This window comes from Urocampus carinirostris, chromosome 2 (genome assembly GCF_059441175.1).
Source record: "Urocampus carinirostris isolate Australia breed hairy pipefish chromosome 2, RoL_Ucar_1.0, whole genome shotgun sequence".
In the NCBI taxonomy this organism is placed as follows: domain Eukaryota; kingdom Metazoa; phylum Chordata; class Actinopteri; order Syngnathiformes; family Syngnathidae; genus Urocampus; species Urocampus carinirostris.
In genome coordinates, this window is record NC_142350.1 from 49769095 (window position 1) to 49795427 (window position 26333).

Below are 26333 nucleotides of genomic sequence, written 5' to 3' on the forward strand. Positions count from 1 at the left end.
GTTTTTGGAATGTGGGAGGAAACCGGGGTGCCCGGAGGAAACCCACGCAAGCACGGGGAGAACATACAAACTCCGCACAGGAAGTCTGGAGCTGGATTTGAACCCACGCAGGAGGTTCCCATGAAATGAACTGTGCCGCACATGCGCTAACCACTGCCTTTTTAAGCAAGGAAATAATTAATTAAACTGTAACATCTTTGCAATGTTCAATATTTTAGTAAGTGCATTTTAAATGTAGAATGATCCTATCAGGTAGGCTCGCTGTAACCTTGAGGTCTACTGTAGTATTTAGTGGACATAAAGTGGAAACCAAGTGAAAAATCTATTAAGACTTTAATTTTTCTGAATGCTTTGCAAACAGCTTTGGGCATTAATAAATTACACAATAAATAAAGTCATAGCAGCAAAAAAATGTCTGGTTTGTGACATTCAGCGTGAAATGGACACATATCAAACGTGTACGCTGGCAGTTTGTTTCATCATTTTCTGAATGGGAAATAACATTGTTAGCATTACGCTAGGAAAACAACACGGAACGAGACGTGCAGCAGGAGAAAAAAAAAGCACTGGAAGTCACAGGAGGTAGCATGTTACTCTCCTGCCAGTTTCATCAAAAAGCAATGACAAAAGAATTGTTCAGCTGATTGTGATTGTCACATCCAGCCATGCAAACTAAACTGTAGGGAAAAATGATACTGTTGGCGATCATTTCACAAATACCGTACATCAAAAATGACTTTAACAAAATAAAAAAGTAACGATATTGCACTCAGCGCAACCAATCTTTGAATCAGAAAAGGGACAAGACGAGACAAGGAGGAAGAGCCTCGCTTAAAGACACTTTGACATGACTCTTGGACCTGGACCACCACAATTTCCTCGAGGACTTTTCTTTTGTGTGTGTTTTCTTCTAAAAGCGTCACACTTGTACCTGTGTAGGTAAATACTGAAAGGAAAGACGTGAGTAATGGTCATGCAAAGAAAGAGCATGTATTTTGGGACACGCTTATGTGTGCGTCTTCCATCATAGCTTTTTGAGTTCACCGCCGCAATGAATCAAACTCTCAACATTGCGTGGAGTCAATGATTTTGACAGCGCTGATGAATGGATTTTGCTTTCCATCCGGCAAAGAGAAGGGAGAAAGTATGGATGGATGATAGAAGGTAGATGGGAAGAAGGAGAGGGAAGGAATGATGCATAATGTATATTACTGATTAGGGGGGGAAATGGGGACAAAGAGAGGCTGCATGGTTTATTGATGTACAAGAGGAAAGAGGGAAGGAACACAGCAGGTAAGTTGGGAAGGAGAAAGGAAAAAAGGAGGAGTCGATGAAAGGAAAGGAAGGAATATAGGCGTATTGGGTGGAAAGAAATAAGGATAAAAAGGAATAAAGGAAGAGTCGATGGAAGGACAGAATGAAGGAATATAGAAGTATTGGGTGGAAAAAAAGAAGGATAAAAGAAAGACACTGAGTAAGAAAGACAGGAGGAGATGATGGAAGGAAAGAAGGGAAAATGGAAGAAAGAAAGAAGGAAGAGTGGAGGGAAGGGTCAATGACAGGGATAAGGGATGCAAGAAAGGAGCAGTGGATGTAAGGAAAGTGTGAAGGGAAAAGGGAAGAAAAAGGACTAGTGTATAGAAGGAAGAGAAAAGAAAGGAAAGAAAAGATGAGTGAATGGAAGGAAAGAAGGGAAGAAGGGAGAAATGGAGTGGAGGAAGGAAAAGGGGGATTGGGTGACAGGACTGGAGGAAGTAAGGAGGAGTGGATGACAGGATGGAAGGAAGGACTATTAGATGACAAAAAAGAAGGAAAGAAGGAAAGTGTGGATGGAAAGAAAAAAGGCAGGAAGGAATGACGGAAGAAAGGAGGAGTGAAAGGAAGGAAGGGAAAAATAAGGAAGAAGAGAGAAGTGGATAGAAGAAAAGAAGGAAGTGAAAAAGGAGGAAGTAGGGCGGAAGGAGGGCTCAAAAATGTTTGTATCCTCGTGTCATTCAGGAAAATAGAGAAGAACAAATTGTGCACAAGCAACCAAAAAGCAGTGCAGTCACTTCCTCTCCTCACCACTGCTCTATCATCAGATCCAAAACCCGATTGATGTTCAGATCGGAATCCAGACCGAAATCGGTCTCGGCGAAGGGAGGTGGAGGTGGAGTCAGCAGCCGCCAACCGGACGTTAGCGTCTCCAGGATGTCGGCGGCGTCCGCCATGGCCTGAGCACGCCTTTTGCGCGACTTCCCGACCGACTGCAGGAGAGGAGAGGTGCAAACTGGGGGAGGCGCAGGAACCGCGTGAATTGGGGGTACCGCGGCCGGCGACGGGGGGAGTTCCAGGAGAAGTGAGGAGCAAAGAGGAAGAAAGTCCTTGGAGAACTTCTGAGACTGATCTATTTGAGGGACGGGAGACGACTGTGGAGCCGCTCTGTGGACAGAATCTAGAAAGGGAAGCAAAGAGTTAAGAAACGGGAGGTTTTTATTCTTATCTATTTGATACTCACAGACAGAAGCAATAGGCTCATCCAGAATGTCATCTATGGACTGCCGAGGGTCCATCTAAGTATAAAAAACAAAGTTCAGAACTTGGGGTCCAGATACTTCTGAACTCTTGGTTTCCATGTACAGTTGAGGATATATCATCAATCCAGTCTGACGTGGAAATTGCTGTATAGCATGGAGATGGGAGCCTATGGCAATTGGCGTATGTGTTCTGAACCTGCGGTATCCCAGGAAAAACATTAAAATAATAAAATAGAATGTAGTAAGTACTACTCACGAACAGTATGTGTTTATGATTAACATTAAAATACACATAAAGGAAAAATGAGATTGTATTTTCACCTTTGCTGTGACTTGACTTTTGCCGGTACACTAGAGTAATGGGTGGATGTAGAAGGGGGAGGAAACAGCAATGGCGAATTGAAAATAATACTGATTTTACATTTCATATGCGTGAATTGTCATACCCATAGAAGATTTATTTGCCTAATCACCTCCTTATTTTTAATAGTTGTCCCGATTTTTCAGATCTTTTCACAAATGCTCTAGGGTTAGGGTCTGGACTTTGGCTCAGCCATTGTAGTACCTTTATATTGCTAGTTTTAAACCATACCATTGTAGGGTTTGCATTGTGTTTAAGGTTATTGTCTAGTTAGAAGGATAACCAGCGCCCTATTTTCAGGTCTCTTACAAACTCCAAGAGATTTTCTGCCAGAATCATTCTGTATTTGGCTCTATCCATCTTCCCATCAACTGTAACGATCTTCCCAGTCCCTGATGAAAAAAAGCAACCCCAGGGCATGATGCTCCCACCACCAAATTTAAAAGCAGGAATGGTGTTTTCTGGATGATGTGCAGTGTTACTCTTACGTCAAACGTAACGCTTTGTGTTCAGCTGAAAAAGTTCAATTTTGGTCTTATCTGAAAAGAGCACCTTGTTCCACGTGTTATTTCTTCCATGTGGCTTCTTGCAAGTGCAAAATGGCCTATTGAACGTATTCTTTCGGAAGGGCTTTCTTCTTGCCACGCTTCCTTAAGCGTAGTATGACTAATTGTTGTCTTATGCACATAGTCCCACCTTAGTGTTGTACGCCTGTAGGTCATCCAATGTGATCATGGGTCTCTTGGTTGCTTCTCTGATTAGTTTTCTCCTTGATTGGGCCAACATTTTAGAGAGACTACCAGGTCTTGTTAGGTTTGCAGTTGTTTAATGCTCTTCATTTTTATATTATTCCTCGCACAGCATCAGGAGATAAAACAAAATCAATTGGTTCCTTTTTAAAATTGTGTCTCACATGCTGTTGATTCTTGGAAATAGTTAGTTTTTTTAGTTTTAAGTTTGAAGCCTGAAATGTAGCAATATTATAAAGGTTCTTGGGGGTATGGAGGAAGGTGGGCTAGTACTTTAGGCCCCAAAAATACAGTACTAAAATACAGTATTGTTTAGCTGACTTGCAGAGATTGGCGGCAGTTGAAAGTTAAAATTGATTTCAAGACAAGGATTGTCAAGCTTAGCAGATTGTGTTTCTTTAATCGTCCTCCTTATTCTTAATAATTGACCCAATCGTCAATTTGTTACAGCCACATACCATAGTAGGGGACCGATGCTTGTGCCTTTGGCATATTTATCTATTATCTCAAGCTTGATTTCCATGTTAGCTTCTTGCTTCTCCTTTTAGCATCCCTGCAAGACTTGGGATCCATAGCTGAACAAATTCAAGTTCCCACATGTGATTTACTGAACGAAAAGAGAAATACATTGTGGGAGGGAAGTCAACCAATAGAATATCCTCATTTTCATGATGTTGTTATGAAAACCATTAGCAGACCGGCATCTTCGAGACAAAACTCGTTATACACATGAACAACGCAAAGTTTTTGGGGTGTGCAAAATTATTTGTTTTTTATATTGTATAGCAAAAAAATGCTGTAAATAAAGAAAGTGAAAATGTCATAAGGTGGGGGACTTCATATCCCAGGGGTCTAATGCACTTCTGATCTCCTGTTTTCTAGGTACCCACCTGCGCTTTCTTGATGGCCTCCTGCAACTCTTCCTCCAAGCTACGAACGGCGGCAGGCGAGTTCTGGACCGGGCTCGCCGTGATTTGCACTGGCAGCTCAAAGTCCTGGCCAATCGGCTCGCCAGGAAGAGGTTGGGTGGTGAGTACCTTTAAATAAGCGAGTTTTTTAATGTGTCTACCTGCAAGTATTGATTGAGTCTTGTTGAATTTACCTGCGTAAACAACCCTTCAGTGCGTGCATCCAGTTCCTGTTCCTCTCTCGAGCATCCCGATTCCTGTTGCAGGAATGGGTGAAGGGATCTTGCACAGGACTGCAAGACAGGGAGAGAGTAAGAAAATATATTGGCTGAACTCCTACCCACGATGCCTTTTTGTTCATTCAATTCAGAATATCGTATGTATTGTAAATACTTTGACAGCCTGCGATTTAATACTACATTTGTTTGATATTAATCCCAAGGCTTGCAGTTATGCTAAATAGAGAAGAAAAAACGTGATAACCATGGAGCCGAAGCTCAAGATTATCAAGAAATACAAAAAAAAAAAAAAATCAAACAAAACACTACCCTTTCTAAATTGCTTGTCTGTATCCAGCCGACGATCAGGACAATTATTAAAAGTAAGAGGTGATCAAAGGAGTTAAATCAAAGGGCATGACAATTCCGACAGGCATAAAAGTTAAAATTATTGTCATTTTCTCTCCGCAGTTGCAGTCTCCTTACCCCTGCATTCACACGCTACTCCACTGTACCAGCTTAAATCATGTCCTACAAATGTTAAATAAAATGTATTTTGTCTTTTACATGAATACTTATTTATAATGTTTTTGATCAATTGCATGTATATTACACATAGGTAGTACTTACAAAAACTAATTTGGTATTCTAAATGGTTTTACCTGGAGTACCGGGCACTTGAAACGCATAAGCCAATTACAGTAGGTTTTTTTGCCTTGCTATGGATGGCAACTCTACTTTGTGATCCACACCTCAGAATTGATAAATGTCGTATCTAGGGAGTCAACTGTACTGTTAAATACAGTAAATGACAAAGGTTATTTTGGTTATCCCGTCAGCTTTGGTTCAAGAACAGCAAGTTGTACTGCACCAGTTTAAATTACTCTGAAGGTTAGAGTTCTTCCTAAAACCCCAAAATGATCAAATCATCAACCAAAACCCAAAAACTAAAAAATGTTTTTCCTCACTTCATGGACAGGGTTGGGAGAGTCTTCTCTTGCCTTACAGATCCGGTCATTCCTGTCTAGTTCCACACCCAGTTCCGTCTTCCAGCCGGTACCACATTGATGGGGCGACGAGGACGACAGGGGTAAACTAGGACTCGGGGTTCCAGACCCGGTGCAGGGAGGTGCAAGGAAGACCGCATTGATAGGTCCGCACGGTTCCCCGGACAAACTGACAGATAGACCGTTAGGGACTATGTTTATAAGGCCGTGATCCGAAAGGTAGGTCTGCTGGTTGGGGCTGCACCCAGGTGAGTCTCTGGAGCTGCAACTAGAACCGGGGCTGTGGTAGGCCAGAAGCGGGTCAGGGAGTGGTAAGGGGTCCATACTGCCCCGCAGTTGACAGAATGGTGTGGGGGTGACGCAGCGCGGGGCGAACTGGAAGGGCCGAAGACGCTGCAAGAGGGCCGGCTTGGTGCCAGACACGGGGAGGCCTCGCTTTCGCAGCTGCTGCCTCAACTCTGACACCTGAGGAGGCAAAACCAGGAGGTCATCCAAGGGAGTCCTCGGGATTAAGCGACAAAACGAGCAATGAGGTTGTGGATATTTTGGGATTCACACTAGGGTTCTCTTACTTTAAGATCAACGAGATTTGCAGGGAGGAACTCCAATTTGTTGGTGTCGATGTTGGTGGTGGCGGGAGGGGCTTGCGGATTCAGGGGCAAAGTTCCGGAGGAAGCTTGTTCTCTATTAGGGTAAAAATGGCACCAAAAAAATGGGAAAAACTGTTAAATCTTTTTTTATGTTTAGAATGCCAAAAGTAAAACAAAAATTAATCCATCACAATTAAAAGTGTCTTGGTTAGTAAACAAAAATCAAATATTTTTCCTAGCCAACGCATGTGTGACATTAAGTATTGGTGCACTTGTTGAAAGTTTAGAAGGTTCATATTTTAACATAATTAACACACTTTGTTTTGGTTGTTGTTTTAGGAGGGTTGTTTTTTACAACACTAGCCAGTTCTTTAAATTGTGTTAAAACAGATTGTAACAACCTCAAAACATAAGGACCCCCAGGTTACGGCGTCCCTAGCCTACAATATTTTTCTGTTATGATCAGAATTAAGAGGTTTCTCAGCCCTTCATTATAGCATTTTCCTCACCACGTTACAACATCAACAAACAAATGTCTTTTAGATGCCTGTCTGCTTTTGGTCGATGTCACTTAAGACGCTGGTCTGCTATTGATTTGCAGCATCATATAGATGCCACTATGATATTGGCTGAAGTATTTCCCACAATGCCTTTCCTTTTTTTGTTTAGTGATAAGTTCTAAACTTCCTTGGGTTGTCTGCATGATATTGAAATTGGTTTGCTACCTTTCCGAGTGATACATTTGCAAAAGAACCCAGAAATCACAGCAGCGTATACAGTGCATCCGGAAAGTATTCACAGCGCTTCACTTTTTCCACATTTTGTTATGTTGCAGCCTCATTCCAAATCGTATTAATTTAATTTCTTATCTTACAATTCTACACAAAATACTCCATCATGACAATGTGAAAAAAAAATATTTTTACTTTTTTTGAATTTATTAAAAATAGAAAACTAAGAAATCACATTTACATAAGTATTCACAGCCTTTGCTTAATACTTTGTTGATCCACCTTTGGCAGCAAATACAGCCTCAAGTCTTTTTGAATATGATCCCACAAGTTTAGCACACCTATCTTTAGGCAGTTTTGCCCATTCTTCTTTGCAATAAGTCTCAAGCTCAATCAGGTTGGATGGGAGACGTTTGTGCCCAGCCATTTTAAGATCTCTCCAGAGATGTTCGATCGGATTCAAGTCTGGACTCTGGCTGGGCCACTCCAGGACATCCACGGAGTGGTTCTGAAGCCAATCTTTTGAGATCTTGGCTGTGTGCTTTGGGTCGTTGCCCTGCTGAAAAATGAACCTTCGACCCAGCCTGAGGTCAAGAGCACTCTGGAGCAGGTTTTCATCCAGGATATCTCTATATATTGCTGCATTCATTTTTCCTTCTATCCTGACTAGTCTGCCAGTTCCTGCTGCTGAAAATCCCCACAGCATGATGCTGCCACCACCATGCTTCACTGTAGGGATGGTATTTGCCTGGTGATGAGCGGTGCCTGGTTTCCTCCAAACATGGCGCCTGGCATTCACACCAAAGAGTTCAATCTTTGTCTTATCAGACCAGAGAATTTTGTTTCTCATGGTCTGAGAGTCATTCAGGTGCTTTTTGGCAAATTCCAGACGGGCTTCCATGTTCCTTTTACTAAGGAGTGGCTTTTGTCTGGCCACTCTACCATACAGGCCTGATTGGTGGATTGCTGCAGAGATGGTTGTCCTTCTGGAAGGCTCTCCTCTCTCCACAGAGGAACGCTGGATCTCTGACAGAGTGACCATCGGGTTCTTGGTCACCTCCCTGACTAAGGCCCTTTTTCCCCCAGTTTAGAAGGCCGGCCAGCTCTAGGAAGAGTCCTGGTGGTTCCAAATGTCTTCCATTTACGAATAATGGAGGCTACTGTGCTCATTGGGAGCTTGAAAGCAGCAAAACAATTTCTGTATCCTTCCCCAGATTTGTGCCTCAAGACAATCCTGTCTCGCAGGTCTACAGACAGTTCTTTTGACTTCATGCTTGGTGTTTGTGCTCTGACATGCATACTCAACTGTGGGACCTTATATAGACAGGTGTGTGCCTTTCCAAATCATGTCCAATCAACTGAATTTACTGCAGGTGGACTCCAATTAAGCTGTAGAAAGATCTCAAGGATGATCAGTGGAAAAAAGATGCACCTTAGCTCAATTTTGAGCTTCATGGCAAAGGCTGTGAATACTTATGTAAAAAAAAAAACTTTTTCACATTGTAATAATGGAGTATTTTGTGTAGAATTTCGAGATAAGAGATTAAATTAATACAATTTGGAATGAGGCTGTAACATAACAAAATGTGGAAAAAGTGAAGCGCTGTCAATACTTTCCGGATGCACTGTAAATATCATAAATACAGAGTACACCTATACGAACATACATAAGTACATATATACAAATATATACATATTTTTCAATATATTTCAATATTTTTTACCTGGGAGAGCATTAGCTAATTACCATAGGTTTATGTCACCTTACAATCAGAACGGATTAAATTGTGTTTTTCTTCTAATAAAATGACCTTGATTTTAGTTTTGTTTAAAACAATACAGCTGCATTGGTTCTAAAATAAAATCAGCCCTTCTGGGGATTGGAACTCACCCAAAATCGCTTATTTGTTTTTCGAAGGTATGCAGTGAATCAGCCAAACACCAGTAGGTATTTGTGCTTCACTCTCAGGATTATGATCGACTGTAAAACAAACCTGGGCACCGCCGTAAATTGTTGCTGCTGCTGCTGCTGCTGCTGCTGCTGCTGAAGGATTTGCAGCTGCAAAGACACTTGCTGCTGTTTCAGGAGATGAGAATTGGCAGCGTCCAATGGCTGGGGAGGAGGGCTCTTCTGTTTGGCTCCACCTTTTTGGAAGAAAATACACAGCGGGTAAGGGACTACCTTATGTTTTCGGGCTAACTTGATTATGCTAGGTGTCGAAAAATACCCGTCACGCGAATGGCCAGCGTTGTATGAGAATATACATAGCGTATTTTCAGGACTATAAGTCAGGGTTTTTTTTTCGTAGTTTGGCCGGGGGTAAGACTCATACTCCGGTGAGACTTATCTGCAAATTTATAAATACATTATTATTAAAACATAGAGTTTTAAATTTGTATTACCGATACTGTATATCACTTCACATGTTATTTACACTCTTAACAGTAAGAAGGCGCTCAAGGCCTGTGTTGATCATTTCAACCTTGCCCTGTTGCGGGAGAGATATTTATCGAACCGGAAGGAGGAAGCAGTGATCGTCCCGAGTCGGAGGAGTTGTTTACCAGTAAAAGTGATTGATGAGCACGAGTGCATACAAAGGTACACACACATTACATTAATAAATGAAGATAATTCAAATACATATGTTTTTAAAATAAGGTAGTCTACCTGCGGGCCCGGATGCCCCTCTCTGGTCGGGGGGAATGTACTGGTGATACTTGAGTTTTTTCATCTTGGGTTTGACATCTCGTGGTTTCCGTGAGCGAGCGAGTTGGTTGAGGTTGAAGGCGGGCGTCAGGGAGGAAGAACAGGAAAGACTGGGGGTCCCGGCTGTCTGCGAGGGAAGATCAAAAGCAGACGTGGTTAGTAACGAGTTACATTTACTTGCTAAGTTTTGAGACATGTTGTACTTTTTTAAAATCACTATACTTTTTAGTTTTACTTGAGAAGATTTGTGACGAAGAAAGTTTACTTTTAACTCTGCTACAGTAGGCTACATTAAACCCATTACTTCAATCGCCTCCACGTAAGTAAGCAAATTTCTCCTTCGCTTATTTTCTTTTCTCCTTTTCTCCCCTTATCGAGAGCAGAGGTTTGGCGGCCAAGCCCCGCCCCTTTTTGAAAAGCCGCATCACCAGCTAGGTAGGTAGCAAACCGGCATGTGTGTGAGATACACCATGGACCCCAAAGGTAAAAAGAGAAAAATAAATGTATCATACTGAAATTGTACTCATTTGATGTTTTATTTACCTTACCATTTCAAAAGTTTGATTTTTTTATTTTTTACAACTGCATGCTGCATTTTCTTACCCACTTTTTGTTTCACATATAAGGAGTATATTATGCACCTTTGTTGTTTGACATCAAAAATTGGATTCCTTAATCGTATTTCTTCAGTTGCATCAAAACAATCAAACATTACATAATTCATTAATAGAGTAACAAAGTTAAAGTTGGGGCTGTATCGTAGAACAGAATAGTCACATCCCCTCCACAGGATGTGCTGCATCCAACTTAGTCATTTTGATAGTAGTCTAATGAAGATACATACAGCTTGTAGTGCATTCATTATAAGGCGTGTATAATAATTTTAATATTTTGACAAATTTGTTTTGGGGTTGTTTTATTTTTTGGTCCAATATGGCTCTTTCAACATTTTGGGTAGCCGACCCGTGGGCTAGCTTGTTGGTAATTAAAGTACTTAAATGTACCATGATAATTGGAATCTATTATTAAATTAAATGTAATTTAATGTTGATTGGATGGTCTTTGATGATTTAATTGATGATCTGATTAGTACTTGAGTCGTTTTTTCACCAAGTATCTTTCTAATTTTACTCAAGTAATGATTTGGATAACTACGATTTACTTCTACTCGAATCCTTTTTACTTGAGTAAAATTTGTAGTTACTCTACCCACCTCTGTTCCAAAGTCGGCGCCGCGCCATACGGAGGTTAAACTCGACAAATCTCCACACGACAGTGTTTGTGGCCTTTGGCACTCGGCCGCCGGCGCAAATTGACAGTAATGAATGCGAGACGGCTTAAGGTCGAGGGCGAGCGTGAGCATCTTGTTAAGGCGACGCTCGGCACGTGGCTTACTTTTGTTGTGAATTCATCTCCTGAAAGATGGTGCCAATTCGAATTTGCAAATCCCATGCTGACTCCGACTTATTTCACACTGCATAATTTACAAGATGGCCGTACGCACGCAGGTGTGTGGTCGAATATCGCGTAGCAATTATCGAAAGAAGACAAAAGAAACACAACCTGACCACTTTCCACTTGTTGGTGTAACTTAGGGGTCCCCAATGTGGTAACCACGGGCACCAAAAAGCCCCTGAGAACCCCCAAGTACTGTAGCCCGCAGACTGGTTCTAAAAATAGCTCACCAGTCCTGGCTCATTGTGATTTTGTCGGGAATTTTCAGATTCAGATTCAGATCTACTTTATTGTCATTCTAGTACACGTGTATACAGAACGATTTGATTTCTAACTGGCATGATGTTTTAGTGGTTGAGCCTATTTTAACAATTCTAATATTACAAACTGGCAATAACATACTAAGCAATACCATGGTATAAAGCAATTCCCTACTCTACGGCCTACCACCAAAGCAGGGGTCGGGAACATTTGGCTCGCGAGACATATACTGTCTATGGCTATTTTCATGAGTACATGTGGCGCGGATATAATCTAGACCTTGCACAATTACAATATGAATTATTCATTTCAAAGGCAATTGCTGCACGTGCAAAGCTGAGACAATCCCAGCTGGATGTAATATTTGGTCTACTATATATAAGACACAAATTTTACTAGTTTTCAGTCACGGAGTCACACTGACAGACCCGGTTTTGGCTGTAATTCGCTAAATAATCCTTTATATGAAAGCTCATTTAACAATCTATGTTCCTTGTTGAGACACTTTATGATTAAAAGCCACATAATAAACTTTTAATACCGAGAGGCTCTAGCATAGAGGAATTTGATTGGGCAGAGTTTTCAGCCGTTCTGCCCCTCAGCTCTGGAACTCATTATCACTTGACCTCCGGATTTCAGTCTCAAAACTCACCTCTTCAGACTTGCCCATCCATAATAGACTGCCTCACAAGAACCCCGACCATTTACCTGCAGTTTCTTTTTATTGTTAAATTTATTGTTTATTATATTCTTGTTTTATATTGTGTGTAAAGCGACCTTGGGTGTCCTGAATGGCGCTTTGAAACAAAATGTATTATTATTATTATGAATAACATAATATTAATAACATGATAACATGTAGTTTTAGAAATGCATATCATACAGGTAGACCTTCGTGCTAATCAGTAACAAAAAAAGTGCCTCAACTTCAAAAAGGTTAGTGACCTTAAGAGCAATAGAATTGCTATTTATCCCACTGTAATCACTTCCACAGGAACCCTGGTATGACTAGAAGAGCTTTGAGAGCAAATATTGGAATTATTTTTCTCAGCCAATCAAACATGAGTGCACCTATACCTTTGGCAGCAGGGGCGTGGTCTGAGATGTCAAGAAGATCCCGTTTGGTCGACTGGAGCCTGTGCTCTCGCACCGCGGGATTCTGCTTGGAGCTCGGATGCCCGCAGGTGCCGGGTGTGGCAAACCGGACTGAAAAAGGATGCAGACGTCAGTCGTTGAGAAATGAAGTCGACTCTTCCTCGCTTTCAAACCTGAATGTGAGCCGGACTGCTGTTGAGAGGCTGGCTGGCGGATGAAAAGTCGCTCAGCGATTGTTCATTCGGGAGGTTCGGAGGTGACGGGAAGGCCGAGGAGGAAGGTCGGGGGACCACGGGTCGTTCGTTCGGCGACGAGTGGGAGGAGATGTCATCTTCGAGGACATCCGCAGCTAACAGGAAAGGGACAGGGCCTCAGGAGTCAGAAGTAAAAAAGCATGACTGTCTGAATTTCATGGTTCAGCGCCTTCAGTCCTATTCCAAGAGATGGCAACATTACCCCATTTTCCAGTCCCTCACTCCACTCCCCTTTTTAGGTGCTCACAATCAGCCAATTAGACACCCTTTACCATGAATACTCCAGTCTCCCAATCTAGGTTGCCGAGTCGTCTTTGAACCCTGCTTAAAACTTTCCCTCGGTAAGACGACAAGCTTTTCTTACCAATGCTTTCTTCACCTGTCCCAATACCTTCTTCACTGTAAAGTTCCTTTAAGGCAATCCCAGATCTTCTTTACAAGACTCTTGCCATCCCAAGACCACCCTCTCAAGCTTCCCCTGCTCAGCAGTCCCTGTTCCACTCTTTCTACACATTGGTAAATTTAGTTTTTGTTACTAAATAAACGCCCCCTGTTGGGGTTTGATCACGTTCCCATTTTTCCGTCTCCATGTGTCCTGCATATGACTGACTGTGCGAAATCCTGTGACACTGAAGAACAAAATTGTGTTATGTCTGCTACTCACAGTTCTCAAGGGGAGGTTTATCTCTGGACTTGGTAGTTACAGGGTGATCTTGGATCCCCTCCCTGAGGTCTCGACGAGCTTTCTTTTGCCTTGGGGCCACGCATTCGCTCTTTTCTGAAATTGAAAGGAAATTGACATTAGTTTCAAGCAATTTTAGGAAAATGCTATTAGGCGGTTCATAATGTATTATTTTCTCTGTTTACTTTCCTCAAAAGGAAACTGGATGTAAACAAATACCGTAAATTCCGGACTATAAGCCGCTACTTTTTTCCCAAATGTTCAACCCTGCGGCTTATTCAGTGATGCGGCCAATTTATGTAATTTTACTAACAGCCGCCAGCGGCGCTCGAGTACAAAAGGTAAGATTTGGACCGGTGGAATATATGCGCAGAGGAAGACTGCAACAACATACCCTCATCATGCAAATTGCAAAAAGAAAGGCACATAACGCAGCTTTCAAGCTAAATGCAATCGAGCAGTCCGATAAAGAAGGAAACAGAGCTACTGCACATCAATTTTACTTTGAGAGCGTGTTGCTAGCGTGTTTTCGAATAAGGGAGCGTGGGACGACGTTTATGTGACAAAGTCTCTTTCCCCTACTTGGCAAGACGACTTTGAAGACGTAGTTATATGGAGAAAGATGAGGACGGTGTACCGTGGTCATTACAAGTACGGTATGTTTTCTTAACAGATCCGTGTACTGCTTTGCGAGCGTGTTCCTAGTAGCGTTTTGCTACCCTTCACAGGCACGGTTTGGGATGAAAGTTATAATATTATTATTAAAGCTTCGAAAACTCTCTCGGTGTATCGTCTTTCTTTGTAAATATGTGTAACCATGTATAATATGTATTTGCAACTGTATATTTTTGTAATGTATTTATTTTTGAAACTTATTCTGCAGGAGCAAATGAGAAAGAAGGGGCGGGGCAAACGCGGGCTGACGGTAAGTGGAGTAAAGGTGAGACGTGTTTGTGGACGCGGCCGACAATAGTAGATATATATTTTTCCCACCCTTACCTTTGGAAATATACACTTTTTTCCTTGGATTACTTTCAATGGGCACCCGGACTCTGCAGGTCTGCATCAAACCTTAAGTACCGGTATCATTTTCCGTTCACTTGCCAGCTGTGATTTTTGGACTGTGTCGGGTATGGGTCTATGTTTTTTGGACTTTGTCAGGTATGGGTATGGCCTTGATTTTTGCAATCCGGAGATGGAATAAGAGCTTGCTCTGTCCACTCCACGCATCGGCCCGGTATTGCAGTACCTCCGGGAACGGTGCATTCGCAATGATCGCAGCAAGGCTTTAGGGCTAGGACCTTAGCTTGGCCTTTTGGCTGAGAGTAAGTGTCCCGGCTCCTAGGCTTTGTAGCGTATTATGAACTGACCGATAACGGATAATGGATAATGAATAACGAAGATAGAACAATAACCCTTAAAAACCCCAAAACCCCAATTTTGTGTTCGTGTTGCAATTTTTCAATGTGGGCGCATGCGGCTAATATACAGGTGCGGCTTGTGTATGTACAAAATCGATAATCCTCCCGAAATGTGGTGCGCTCTATAGTCCGGAATTAACGGTACTTGTTATACACTTATTTAAAAAATAATACAAACACATACATGCCGCACAACCGAAAAACGCGTCAAGTTTACCGCTTTTTGAAAAAAAATCTAGCCATTTTCAAATAAAAACAACAAAATCTTGACATAAGACTAGTATTTTAGTATACAGATGCTTTATTTTGAAGAGAAACTAGGTCTTGGCCCATGAATAAACGTCTTGAATGCAACGATCGCATTAGACTTCCATTTTAGTAAAAGTTTGCTAATTTTGGTTTTGAACAAGCACATATTGTTTGTTTCTTTTCAATGTTCCGGTAAAGGATTGCGCGTTAAGTAGAGTGCGCAATAAAATCGCCCACTTTTTCAGGTCAAAAGGTTGGCAAGTATGCAAATATTTACATAATATTTAACAGTTACTGAGTCACACCCAACAGGTATTCAAAGCAACTCTCAGCAGTTTATCTGCGTGTTTTTCTTACTGCATTTTTAAGCGACAGTGTATAATAATCCACCACTAGAGGTCATTATAACTCAAATCTCGAAGGACATGAAAGCAGGAGTTAATTATACGCAAGTGACAATAAAAGACAGAGCAAGATGGATATACCTGAAGCAGCTGGAAAGACCTAAGAACTGGAGTTAGTTAGAGATGATATAAGTCGATAACATTTAACATCTAATGGGATGAGCAACAAAAAGGCTAGTAAAAAGATTGCAAGAGCATACCCAGCATACCAGTCCAGTGTAAGGAGCCTGAATCACAGAGCTCTGCGATATTTGTTTGCATGGCCAGTTGTGTAAGGCGAGGGACACAAGATGACAAAGCTGGAGCAGCTAACAATTAGAGATAGCGGTGAGCCATAGCGTGCAGATACGTGGCTAACATGAGTGGCTAGAAAACGAGTCTGCAAAAAGTCAAAACTGAAGGTAAAAGCAAGTTTCATTTCAAACGAAGCAGATAACAATCCCAACTGCAGCTAGTGAAGAACCATACCCTGAATTCAAGTGGCTAACATGTGTGGTTAGAGAATGAATCAGTGGGAAAAAGTAAAAAAAACTTGATTGAAGATACTAGGTGGAAGTTAAGAAAACGTTAAGAGGTAAAAGCACCATCAGAACAAGTTTGCTTGGCAAAATGGTCATTCGGGCTTCCGTAGTAGTAAAATAGCAGCCAAACATGTCATCTTCAAAGTGCTTCTCAAGTTGCGTTATATAAATACACATTTCTAAATCTGCAAGTCTTAAAAAATGTGTACGAGTATGTATGAGTACAAATGTTTATGCTTATCATTTAAATCAAAAGTGTGGTTTTACATCACCAGACGTCTCTATATAACAGACACTGGAGCTTGAAGGACTTGAAAAGGCCACATTGGTTTTCAAAGAACAGCTGAATTCCTGCACGGCTCCTGCACGAGCTCCACAATATGAAACATGCGTTTTTTTTAGAAGTCGACTGATTGAAAGGCAGGCCGATTACCGGCACTCATATTTGAAATTTGACAGATATCAATATCTGCATTTATATTTATTCAACGGACCGATTATTTCTGCTCAAATGCAGCCAAGCCTCTCTCTCCCTCCCTCACCTCTCACACTCAGTCTTGGACGCTACCCACACCACGCCTTCTGATTGGATTAGTGACCAGGGGCAGAGCTACTGAAGCAGGAAGAATAACGTTAGAGTAAAGTAAACAGCGGCAGCTCTGGTAACTCCCGAGTCCCATCATATCTGTGAATCAAGACCTTTGATAATACTGAGATTTTAATAAGTCAGTGGTTAAAAAGCATGTGTGTGTGTGATGAAGAAATTACGTAAAACGTGTGGTTATCTTGTTTAAGGGAAGCACGCTCAGGTGGAGACTGATATATTAGCTATTTTCATACCATTAGTTGATCAATCAAGCGTATGTGATTGAGGGAGAGCATCAAAACCAGGCCAAAGTAGGAGGCTGAGTGATTAGCTGTTACCATAACATTTGTGTGTCAATCCAGCCTTTAAACAGGAGTGGCTACATTTTTCCTTTTGCGAGCTTAGTTGAAACTTCGATGTACTTTTTGTTTAAAGTAAAGTCATGTTGTTCATCTTGACATTTGGATTTATTTATCATGAAAAATATAAATCAGGGAGCTATTTAAGTTTTTTCATACTTTTATAAGAGTTGCTGCTAAACCTAATTTTATCTCCTGCACTGTTAGTTTCTGGTTTAAGTGAAAGAATAGTCATATTAGTCGTGTTGGAATTCTAATTTATTTACTGTAAAAGGTTTCAGAGATAAAATTATATTAAATATATAACATATGTTTTGGTTTTATTTTTTTTGCATTATTAAACATTTCTTACACCATCTTTTAAGATTTTACAGCAATTGAATATTGGCTCCAAGTATAGATTAACACTAATAGTTTCGGTACCGGCCCTGACAAACCCATATCGGACGATCCTTAGTTTTTTGTCCCGGCCTGACCTTGCACAGCACGTGCGACTCCACCAGGGGGCGTCTTCGGATGTCTTCCGGGGCCATTATCAGCTTGACACTATGTCAGGACACCAAAGACGTTCAACATTTGTCAATGACGACAATTGGAGCAGGTACAACTTACCAGAGCTTCACTCTTGTTGTTTTGTTCTTTAGCAGGGGAAGTAGTTGATTTTAAGCCTGTATTGAAAAAAAAAAACCACACATATTTAGACTTTCATCCAAGAAATTTAAAATATATAAGAAACAGATTGAAAAAGTTAAACCTAAAGAATGTCAACTGCATTGCACGTAAAAGGATTGTTAAGAATTGTTCTAAACTTTTTAGTCGTTTTATATTATTATTATATCACATTAGATATATTCAATTATTCATTTACCTAGTTGCATATCCTTGAGTTTATTACATTTATCAGACAGCGTATTTCATTATGCATTGTAGGATTATTATAAGTTTAGATGAGAAATATTTTCTTTATAATAAAATGTTTTAACAGCTTACTAAACGACATTTCTTGGGCCATTCAAATATAACTTTTCTAATTATTTTTATTATTTATTGACTATTAAAAATTAAATAATGTAAATTTAATTCATTGAAATAAAAACACATTTTTGTAACGTGAGAAAAAAGAAAATGAGAACATTTTATGCATTATTCTTCTAATTGATCTATTTATTTTACAAATTAGTTTATAAAAAATCAAATACAGCTTTATTTGAGAATAAAATATATATGATTAAAACTGTATTTTATTGTGTTATTTTCTATAAATGGGAAGCATAATTAATAAAATTAAAATGTTATACATTCTTTTCTAGTTGTTTAATCTACTTTAAAAATAAGTTTAGTTAAAAATAAAAATAATAGTTTTATTTGAGACTAAAATCTAGTGAAATAAATAATGCCCCCCCACTAACTCTACTCTCCCAGCTCAAGTCACACCAAAGGTAAATACAATTTAATTTTTGCTTTCCATGTATATTATTTATTTTATTTTATATATATATATATATATATATATCTATATATATATATATAGATATATATATATATATAGATATATATATATAGATATGGTGGGAGGTGGCTAGAGTCAAGAACACATTCACATTTCTGACTTTTTCAGGGAGATTGATACAGAGGAGGGGATTCCCAGCCCCCTCGCTCAACCCAACTGATGTGTTGGGGGTCATTAGGTGACCAAACCCCCCAATTCCAACCCTTAATGCCAAGCACCAAGCAGGGAGGCAATGAGTACCAATGTTATAAATTATTTATACTGTTATTTAATCGTGCTTGTGTATATTGCATGAGTTGTGATTACTGTATACTAGTTTGTTCCTGATTTTTAATATGTATAGACAATTTTAATGTTTGTCCTGGGGTATCAGGGGTTTGGAGCGCATAAGCTAATTAGCATTTGTTTCCAACTCTGCCATATGGACATATTATCTTGCAACAGAATGGATTCATGTTGTATACTGGGAGTGCCACTGTATTAAATAGTACTATTCTTATTTTACAAAATAGAAAACAGTTTAGAAAAAATAAAAAAAGAGTTGGGTGTAACCATGCAATTCTGATGATTATTGTGTTTTTGAAGTTTGGATTAAGCAGCCAATCAGTTCAATTCAGGAGACAACCATTTTGCCGCTTGCTGTGAACTAATAATGACATCACAAATGGGTCCACTTTCGAACAATGTGACCTCACGGCACTGAAATGTCAGCTGCGGCCATCCGTGACCTAAATCCACAACAACAACTCATAAAGGATATCAAACGGCACCAACCCGGGTCGGCATCGATCTCACTCTGCCTTCGGTTCTGAATTCTCAACTGCAGCACTGAAAGACAAAAAAACAAAAGCTGAGCGAGGCATTTGCATTTGTAGCGGGTAGATGGTGGGCTCGTGGAACTAAAAGTAAACAGTGGCTCGATCAATACATCAAAAAAAAAAAAAAAGAAGAAGAGTCCGGCGAAGACGAGACGCCGGATCGTGTTTCCTCAGCGCACACGCATGAAAACACGCAAACAGGTGAAGCCAAACGATACATTTGAGCGAGACCTTGGCTAGGTTGGGGGGTGCAATGTAGCCCAGTAAGTATTTAGCTTGCTATGTATGTCTATTTTAGTCGAAATCCCCCACCCCCTCCCTTCAGCTGTGCAGGTCTCTCATGATCCCCCACCTAACGTAATTTTGCCAGAACTCTTGGCGTATACTTAAGCCAGGGGTCTCCAAACTTTTTGAAGCCGAGAGCTACTTTTTGTCACTAATTAGCACAAAGGACACCCAGTTTGATATTCATTTCTAAAGTAACAACTTTTCTCATTGCTATGTTGTTACAATTTTAATTATTTAAAGTAGGGTAAAAACGTAACGTATTTTCAAAACCACAAGGCGCACTGTGTTAAAAGGCACTGTCTCCGTAACTGGTTCGTTTTCTGGATTGCTGTCAATTCTGTTCAGCTTACGGTAGCACAACATCTTTCAATTTGCTAGATATGATACGGTGTTAGCATCCATGAGCACTTCCGCAACGTCACGTGTCCTCTTGTGCGCATGCGGGAGACTTATCGTGTTCACACAGGAGATTGGAATTGAGCATTAAGCTTTGCAGTGTGAATCTAGCCTTATATACACACCCACACGTCACCTTGTAGCGGTGAAGCCCACACTTCACTTTTTAGCAGTGATGCAGCCTCATGATGTCCTCAGCTATGTCAGCTGTCTTACATAAAACATACACAGGGCGCGCTGCACGATAAGGCACACAATTTGCATGCATCCATTCAGTATGGTTGGTGTAAAGTGTAAAGAAGAGAGGCTTCTTTTGAAATCTGAGTGGAAAAAGAAAGCTTGATGCGGTTGAGAAAATCCTTGGATCACTTTTTTTCGCCCACTTACTACCACGGAGGAGGTAGCCTAACACTTGAAGCCAATCTTTTACAATTAAGTTAAACTTCACTTTATAGAGCATATTATTTTATTAAATATTTATTTTTAGTACAAAACAATACAGGTTACTTATACAAGCCTTAAATATACTTATATAAACCTTAAACATACAAAACATAGCACTGAAGCAACTTACAAACAAATTCAACGTCCGGATCTCGTTCATAAGTAGGGCAGCATCTGTACTAGAAAATCACAATGACCCTGCACTGGTGAGCTATTTTCAGACCATAAAAAAAATATCTTTACAGTCTAATTCTTAATGAATAAAAATAAATAAAATAAATAAAACTACAATAAAATTACAAAAAAAACTACTATGGAAATAATACAGAAATACTACAGAAACATGACAGTAATACTATAACACAATAATACTACTACAGGAATATTACGATAGAAATACTACAGATATACTACAGTAGCCTAGATGGTAGTGTGCCCGCTTTGAGACTGGGAGGTCGCTGGTTCGCGCCTCGGCCGAGTCATACCTAATTGGTAAAATGGCGGCGCCCTCTGTTGGCTGCGGCTGCATCGGCTCGCTACAACGGGTCAGGTGTATCGACATTTCGTTCTGTGTACATTGTTACAAAGAATGACAATACAAAGGAAATTATTATTATTATTATTATTATTATTAAAATCAGACTGGAGAGGTCGCCACCAGGCAGTACTTGCCCAAGACACACCACAGGAAGTTGTACCCCGGCAACCCTGACTACAGAAATATTGACATAAATACCACTAAGGAATTACAACAATACTACAAAAAAACTACAGTGATACTGCAAAAATCAGACTTCAGAAACACAACACAAATACTGAAAAATACAACTTCAATAGTATGTACTACCAAACTAAATATCAAATTTAGTGCTTAAAACAAGGACCTTACATATTTTTTTCTTTAACAGTGAGCGTTTCAAACCAAATTTGAAGAGACCAATCTTAATTCTAAATTCAAACAAATACAAAAAGGAATATAACATGTTTTTTATTCATAGATGAAAAAAATTGGATCGCTCTCCAGGATGGGGCCCTCGGCCAAATATTTGAACCCAATGTGACCGTCGACTCCAAATACTTGCCCACCCCCTGCAAGAGCATATTCTCTCAAATCCCCCCAAGCGAGCAATCACGTTTTCCAGCAGGTGTGCCCACGCACCTTGGGGATGGCGTCGACCACCACAACGTCATTTGCTCCGCTAGAAAAAGACGCCAGCTGCTAGCGCCGGGGAAGTGTTTGTTGAGCAAAGCCGAGGGAATTCTGGGAATGCGGACGCCACTGGGGAGGAGTCAGTTGTGCGACAATGTCGGCCTTGGCCAGTCTCTTTTAAGTTAGATACAGCAAAAAGTGCAGTGCACTCGTGCGGACGCGATCAATTAGACCCATCACATGTTTTTTTTCCCATAATTGTACTCTAGCCTAAAATGAACTGCACTCAGTTGGCCACAAACATTATCCCCGATCGCATAGTGCTGCGACCAGAAATCGTCAGAAGGGGATTTTGTCGGGAGACATTCCCTTTTGGCTTAACTCAAATAAAAATGAACGGTTGTGGCGCCAATCCAATACCCAGGTTTCGTACCCCTTTTTCATGCCCAAATTCAAGCACTTTTAATGGACTTTCGAAGCCAACGTTCAAATTTCCATTGATCCACAAATATAGCTACGATTTGCATATTCAATTATTAATCTCTTTCTGTTTTCTCCATTCGCTAACATTAGTTTCTGGCACGCCAAGTAAAAATAGTATGATAATGAGATAAAATTAAATGCCGTTTCGTAGGTCATCTCCATCACTAGTGAACTAGTGGTTAGATTGACACTTTCATCGCCGCAACCTGGGTTTGATTTCCCTTCCACACAATGTTTAAAAAACTAAAAAGTGTAACACGCAACGGATATACACAAATATAGCTACACACAAATAAATATGGTAGCTATTCCAGTGCGCCTTAATTATGAAAAATGTACAACAAAAGACTATTTGTATTATAAGATGCACTTTATAATTCGGTGCGCCTCATAGTGTGGAAAATGTGGTACTTTTGTCCTGAAATACCTAAATCTAAAAATACAATGAACATAATAAATAAAAAGCATCTTGTTTTCGAAGCACCGCTTCCGCTACAGGTGGATGTTAGATTTCTTTATCCAATCAGAATTCAGCTTTAATGTGTAGCTATGACAATGTCATCCACTTTCCAGAATCACTGTTACTATGCTAGCTCTTTTCCGGCAATTAAGATTGCCCTCGATGACATCAGGCTGATTCTGTGTTCTGATTGGCCATCACTCACTCCAATTAAATCGCTTGGGTATGATTCCATGTATGGTATTAGAGCCGATTACTTATTTATAATTATTCATTTAAAAGACTATGGAAAAAATGGACCCGAGTTGCTTGTGACACAAATGCAATTATAAAATTTGGGTTTGTTAGATTACAAGAAAATGTAGAACCAGGGTTACAGCAGGACCTTTACTCTTTATGGTGTGGAATGAAAAAACATTTCAGCCCATTTTCAGGCATTTTCTATATTACATAAATTCAAAAACAAATTATTATGTATGCCCACAAACGTACAAAATTGCAGTGTTTCTGCATCTGACGCGTTAAGTCTCTAAAATGACTGTCTGCTATTGGTCCACGTCTAACAAAATACTTGTCTGCTATAGGTTCTGCGTCATGTCAACGTGAAGATGCCGATAAGCTAAACTCCTACCCACAATGCCTTTATCTCCCTTCATTCATTTTAGAATCTCGTGTAATTCTTTTTAGCTGTAAGCCCCAAGATGCGCAGTGATGCTAAAGCAAGAAGCATAAACATGACAACCATGGAAACAAAGCTTGTGACTATCAAGAAATGCAGAGAAAGGAAACGCATTGGTACCCGCACTGAATAATATGGCCGTAACAGGCAGAGAAATTTATCAAGAATAAGGAGGTGATTAAGGCAAAAATCGATTTTCATTTGAATCCAAGGTTTCTTATATCTGTACATTCGAGGAAACTGTGCGGGTCAGATGTATCGACATTTCGTTCTGTATACACGTGTACTAGAATGACAATAAAGTAGATCTGAATCTGAATCTTCCCCTATTGGTTTTCGAACGCCTCTCAGTTCGAACAAATCGGAGTTCGACCAAAAATTTCGAGAAATTCTTGCTACGCTGTTCGGTCAAAAATTCGGAGTTTGAACGCCAGTAATGCGTGAGTGCATACGCTAGAGTGAGATGCTGAGTGGCGTACGGGTGTAGATCGCCCCCACCCCTCGTGACCAACTGTTATCACGTGCGCGCTTGCCTCTTTTTGCTTTCGCTTTTAATATCGGAGAACGGAGTCTTTTAACCCCTAACTATGCCTCCGAAGAAGGTCAGTGCAAGCAGGACAGGTATTGCCTATTGCCTTTAAAAAAGACATAATAGCTAAATATGAAAGAGTTGTGCGAGTTTCCGATCTTGCTAGGGAATACAGCATGCGCCTTCTGCTGACCACCACAAAGGTAAGAAATCCTATTCATAATTCTCTTCTTTATCTTTTTTTTTTTTTTACACGTTAGTGTTAGCGTAATCTTTCGTACGGAAGATTACGATAACGCGAACGTACGTTTAGCCTGGGTTAGCTTTATGATTTCGTCGAACATTCAGGTAAACATTCAGGGTGTTGGAACTGAGCCCAAAATTCAGGGTGTTGGAACGGAGCCCCCTTTCCAATGAAGCGCTAGCCACTTGTGGTGCTAAATGACTTGTAAACGACCTGATTTTTTTATATTTACACGTTCATGTTAGCGTAATCTTTAGTACGGAAGATTACGATAACGGGAACGTAATATTAGCCTGGGTTAGCTTCATGTTTACGTTAAACATTCATGGTAAACTCTCAGGGTGTTGGAACGGATTAAAACGATTCAAATTATTTTTAATGGAAAAATGATTTCGGTGATTGAACAAATCGGTTCTCGAACAGGGTTCTGGAACGGATTATGGTAGAAAAACCGAGGTTCCACTTTATATTGATTTGTTAATTGATCATATACACATATATTACATAGAAGTAGTACTTACTATATATCATTTTGTTAATTTTATGGTTTTGGCTGGAGTACCGGGGATTCAGAACCCATTAGCCAATTGCAATAGGTTACGCTACCCCGCCATATCACTTCGGTCGTGTCGCAGGGGTCTCCTGTACTTGTTAAGTTAGTCCAAAATGCCCCTTACCATGAAAAAGACAACTGGTGTTGCTAATGCCTTTGGACATTTTTGATTGATCACACGACACCCCATATGAGGGACTATAAGGCGCATCCCCACATATTGACGCTAAACTAGCTATCTCAGCTCTCTGCTGTCCAAATCGATAGATTAGGTGCTCACCAGAGCGGAACTTGTTCCGGATGAGGAGCGACCTCTCGGAGGCTAAAAGCGTCATGACTGTTCTGGAAGGCGGCGTGGTGGACGAGAAGCAGGAGGGACCACCTAGAGTGTGTCCGGCAGGACGAACTGAACTTTTTCTTCAACACTGCAGATAAAAAATGAGAAAGGCAAATTCACTCATAGATAAAAATTGGTAGTGATAAGGAACCACCAAAAAGACAGCGACACAAGACCTAACGAGCTAGCTCTGGCGGGGACTTTCGTCCTTGCAGACGGCCCGTCACCATCACAGAACGTCAATCGGGCCCCCCCATCGCTGTTAATAACACCGAGGAGAGAGGAATGAAAAAGCATTTTGACGGGTTTGAGCAAATCCACTACATGATGGAAACAGTCAGCCCGAAAAGATTTTTTTCAAAGGAAATCTGACGCCATTTGGCCTAGAACCACAGCCCTTAAGCCTCTTGTGGCAACCCAGGCTTTTGAATCGGGCCTGCTAAACAAAAAGTTAAAAAAAAAAGAAATACTGAATTCCCTCCCTACTTTAATCTTTGTGATCTGCATTGCAGGTTAAAACATATTTAACTATCCATTATCTCCAATGGCATATTGGTGCAAGCGTGAGCCAATAGAGCACATTTTTTAGGCGTAGTGGCTCCTTTTTGCTGTTCTGTCCACCAAGAAGTGAACTGCACTCAAATGACCCCCCTATAATGAACTGGACTCATGCAGCCTCGATTATTTATCCCCAATCCAATATTGCGGCGAGCGGGTTCCAGCAGAATGCATATTTTTGGGAGGTATGCCGTCATAGCCTGCCAAATAGGAAATAAACAGTTATGGCTGTGATCCATTATCCTCGATCGACTATTGCTGAGAGCAGAGGCTGGCAAAGAGCTTTTTTATTTCTTGTTCGGATTGTTAAAGGGTGCGATCCTAAACTGAACTGCACCGTTTGGCTGCTATCTATTATCCCCTTTGGATTTCCAACGGTGGGGGGCTGAAAGACCAAATTTGTGTCATGAGCGGTGACTTTTTTTTCTCCATTCTTTCCACCTGAAATGAAGGGCAATTTATGTTTGGATTTGAATATTCAGTGCCTAATACATAAAAATTGCATTTATGCCCGTTGAGAAAGAGAAAGAGAAAGAGAAAGAGAAAGAGAGAGAGAGAGAGAGAGAGAGAGAGAATCCTTGTGTTGTGTTGTGGCGGCAGTAGCTCAGGAGGTAGAGCGATCGTTTTAGGATTAAGGGATCCCAGTTCGAATCCTGGCTTGTCCGTGTTACATGCCGAAGTGTCCTTGGGTAAGACACTGAACCCCCAATACCCCCAATAAGCAGGTTAGCGCCTTACATGGCTGCACAGATCACGGCCGCTATTGGGAAACGTGGAGCACAATGTAAAGCGCTTTGGGAAGTCATTGAC

The 26333-nt window shown here is 40.6% G+C and overlaps 1 protein-coding gene and 1 pseudogene across 1 annotated transcript in view; one reads left to right on the forward strand and one right to left on the reverse strand.

Annotated features, from left to right (window-relative positions):
* Positions 1-314: 314 nt before the first annotated feature.
* Positions 315-26333, reverse strand: part of LOC148372281 (uncharacterized) — a 28305-nt gene continuing 2286 nt past the window's right edge. Inside the window, exons 2-16 of the mRNA XM_088326935.1 lie at positions 24909-25053; positions 19359-19412; positions 17687-17742; positions 17551-17620; positions 13517-13630; positions 12772-12968; positions 12581-12709; positions 9749-9914; positions 9075-9225; positions 6332-6443; positions 5721-6224; positions 4729-4827; positions 4517-4663; positions 2498-2552; positions 315-2434 (exon numbers count right to left, since the gene is read on the reverse strand). Coding sequence (XP_088183061.1) covers positions 2061-2434; positions 2498-2552; positions 4517-4663; positions 4729-4827; positions 5721-6224; positions 6332-6443; positions 9075-9225; positions 9749-9914; positions 12581-12709; positions 12772-12968; positions 13517-13630; positions 17551-17620; positions 17687-17742; positions 19359-19412; positions 24909-24963 — 2283 coding nt within the window. The 5' untranslated portion in view covers positions 24964-25053 and the 3' untranslated portion in view covers positions 315-2060. The remainder of the gene's footprint in view (positions 2435-2497; positions 2553-4516; positions 4664-4728; positions 4828-5720; positions 6225-6331; positions 6444-9074; positions 9226-9748; positions 9915-12580; positions 12710-12771; positions 12969-13516; positions 13631-17550; positions 17621-17686; positions 17743-19358; positions 19413-24908; positions 25054-26333) is intronic.
* LOC148372282 (U2 spliceosomal RNA) lies at positions 14667-14805 on the forward strand (annotated as a pseudogene).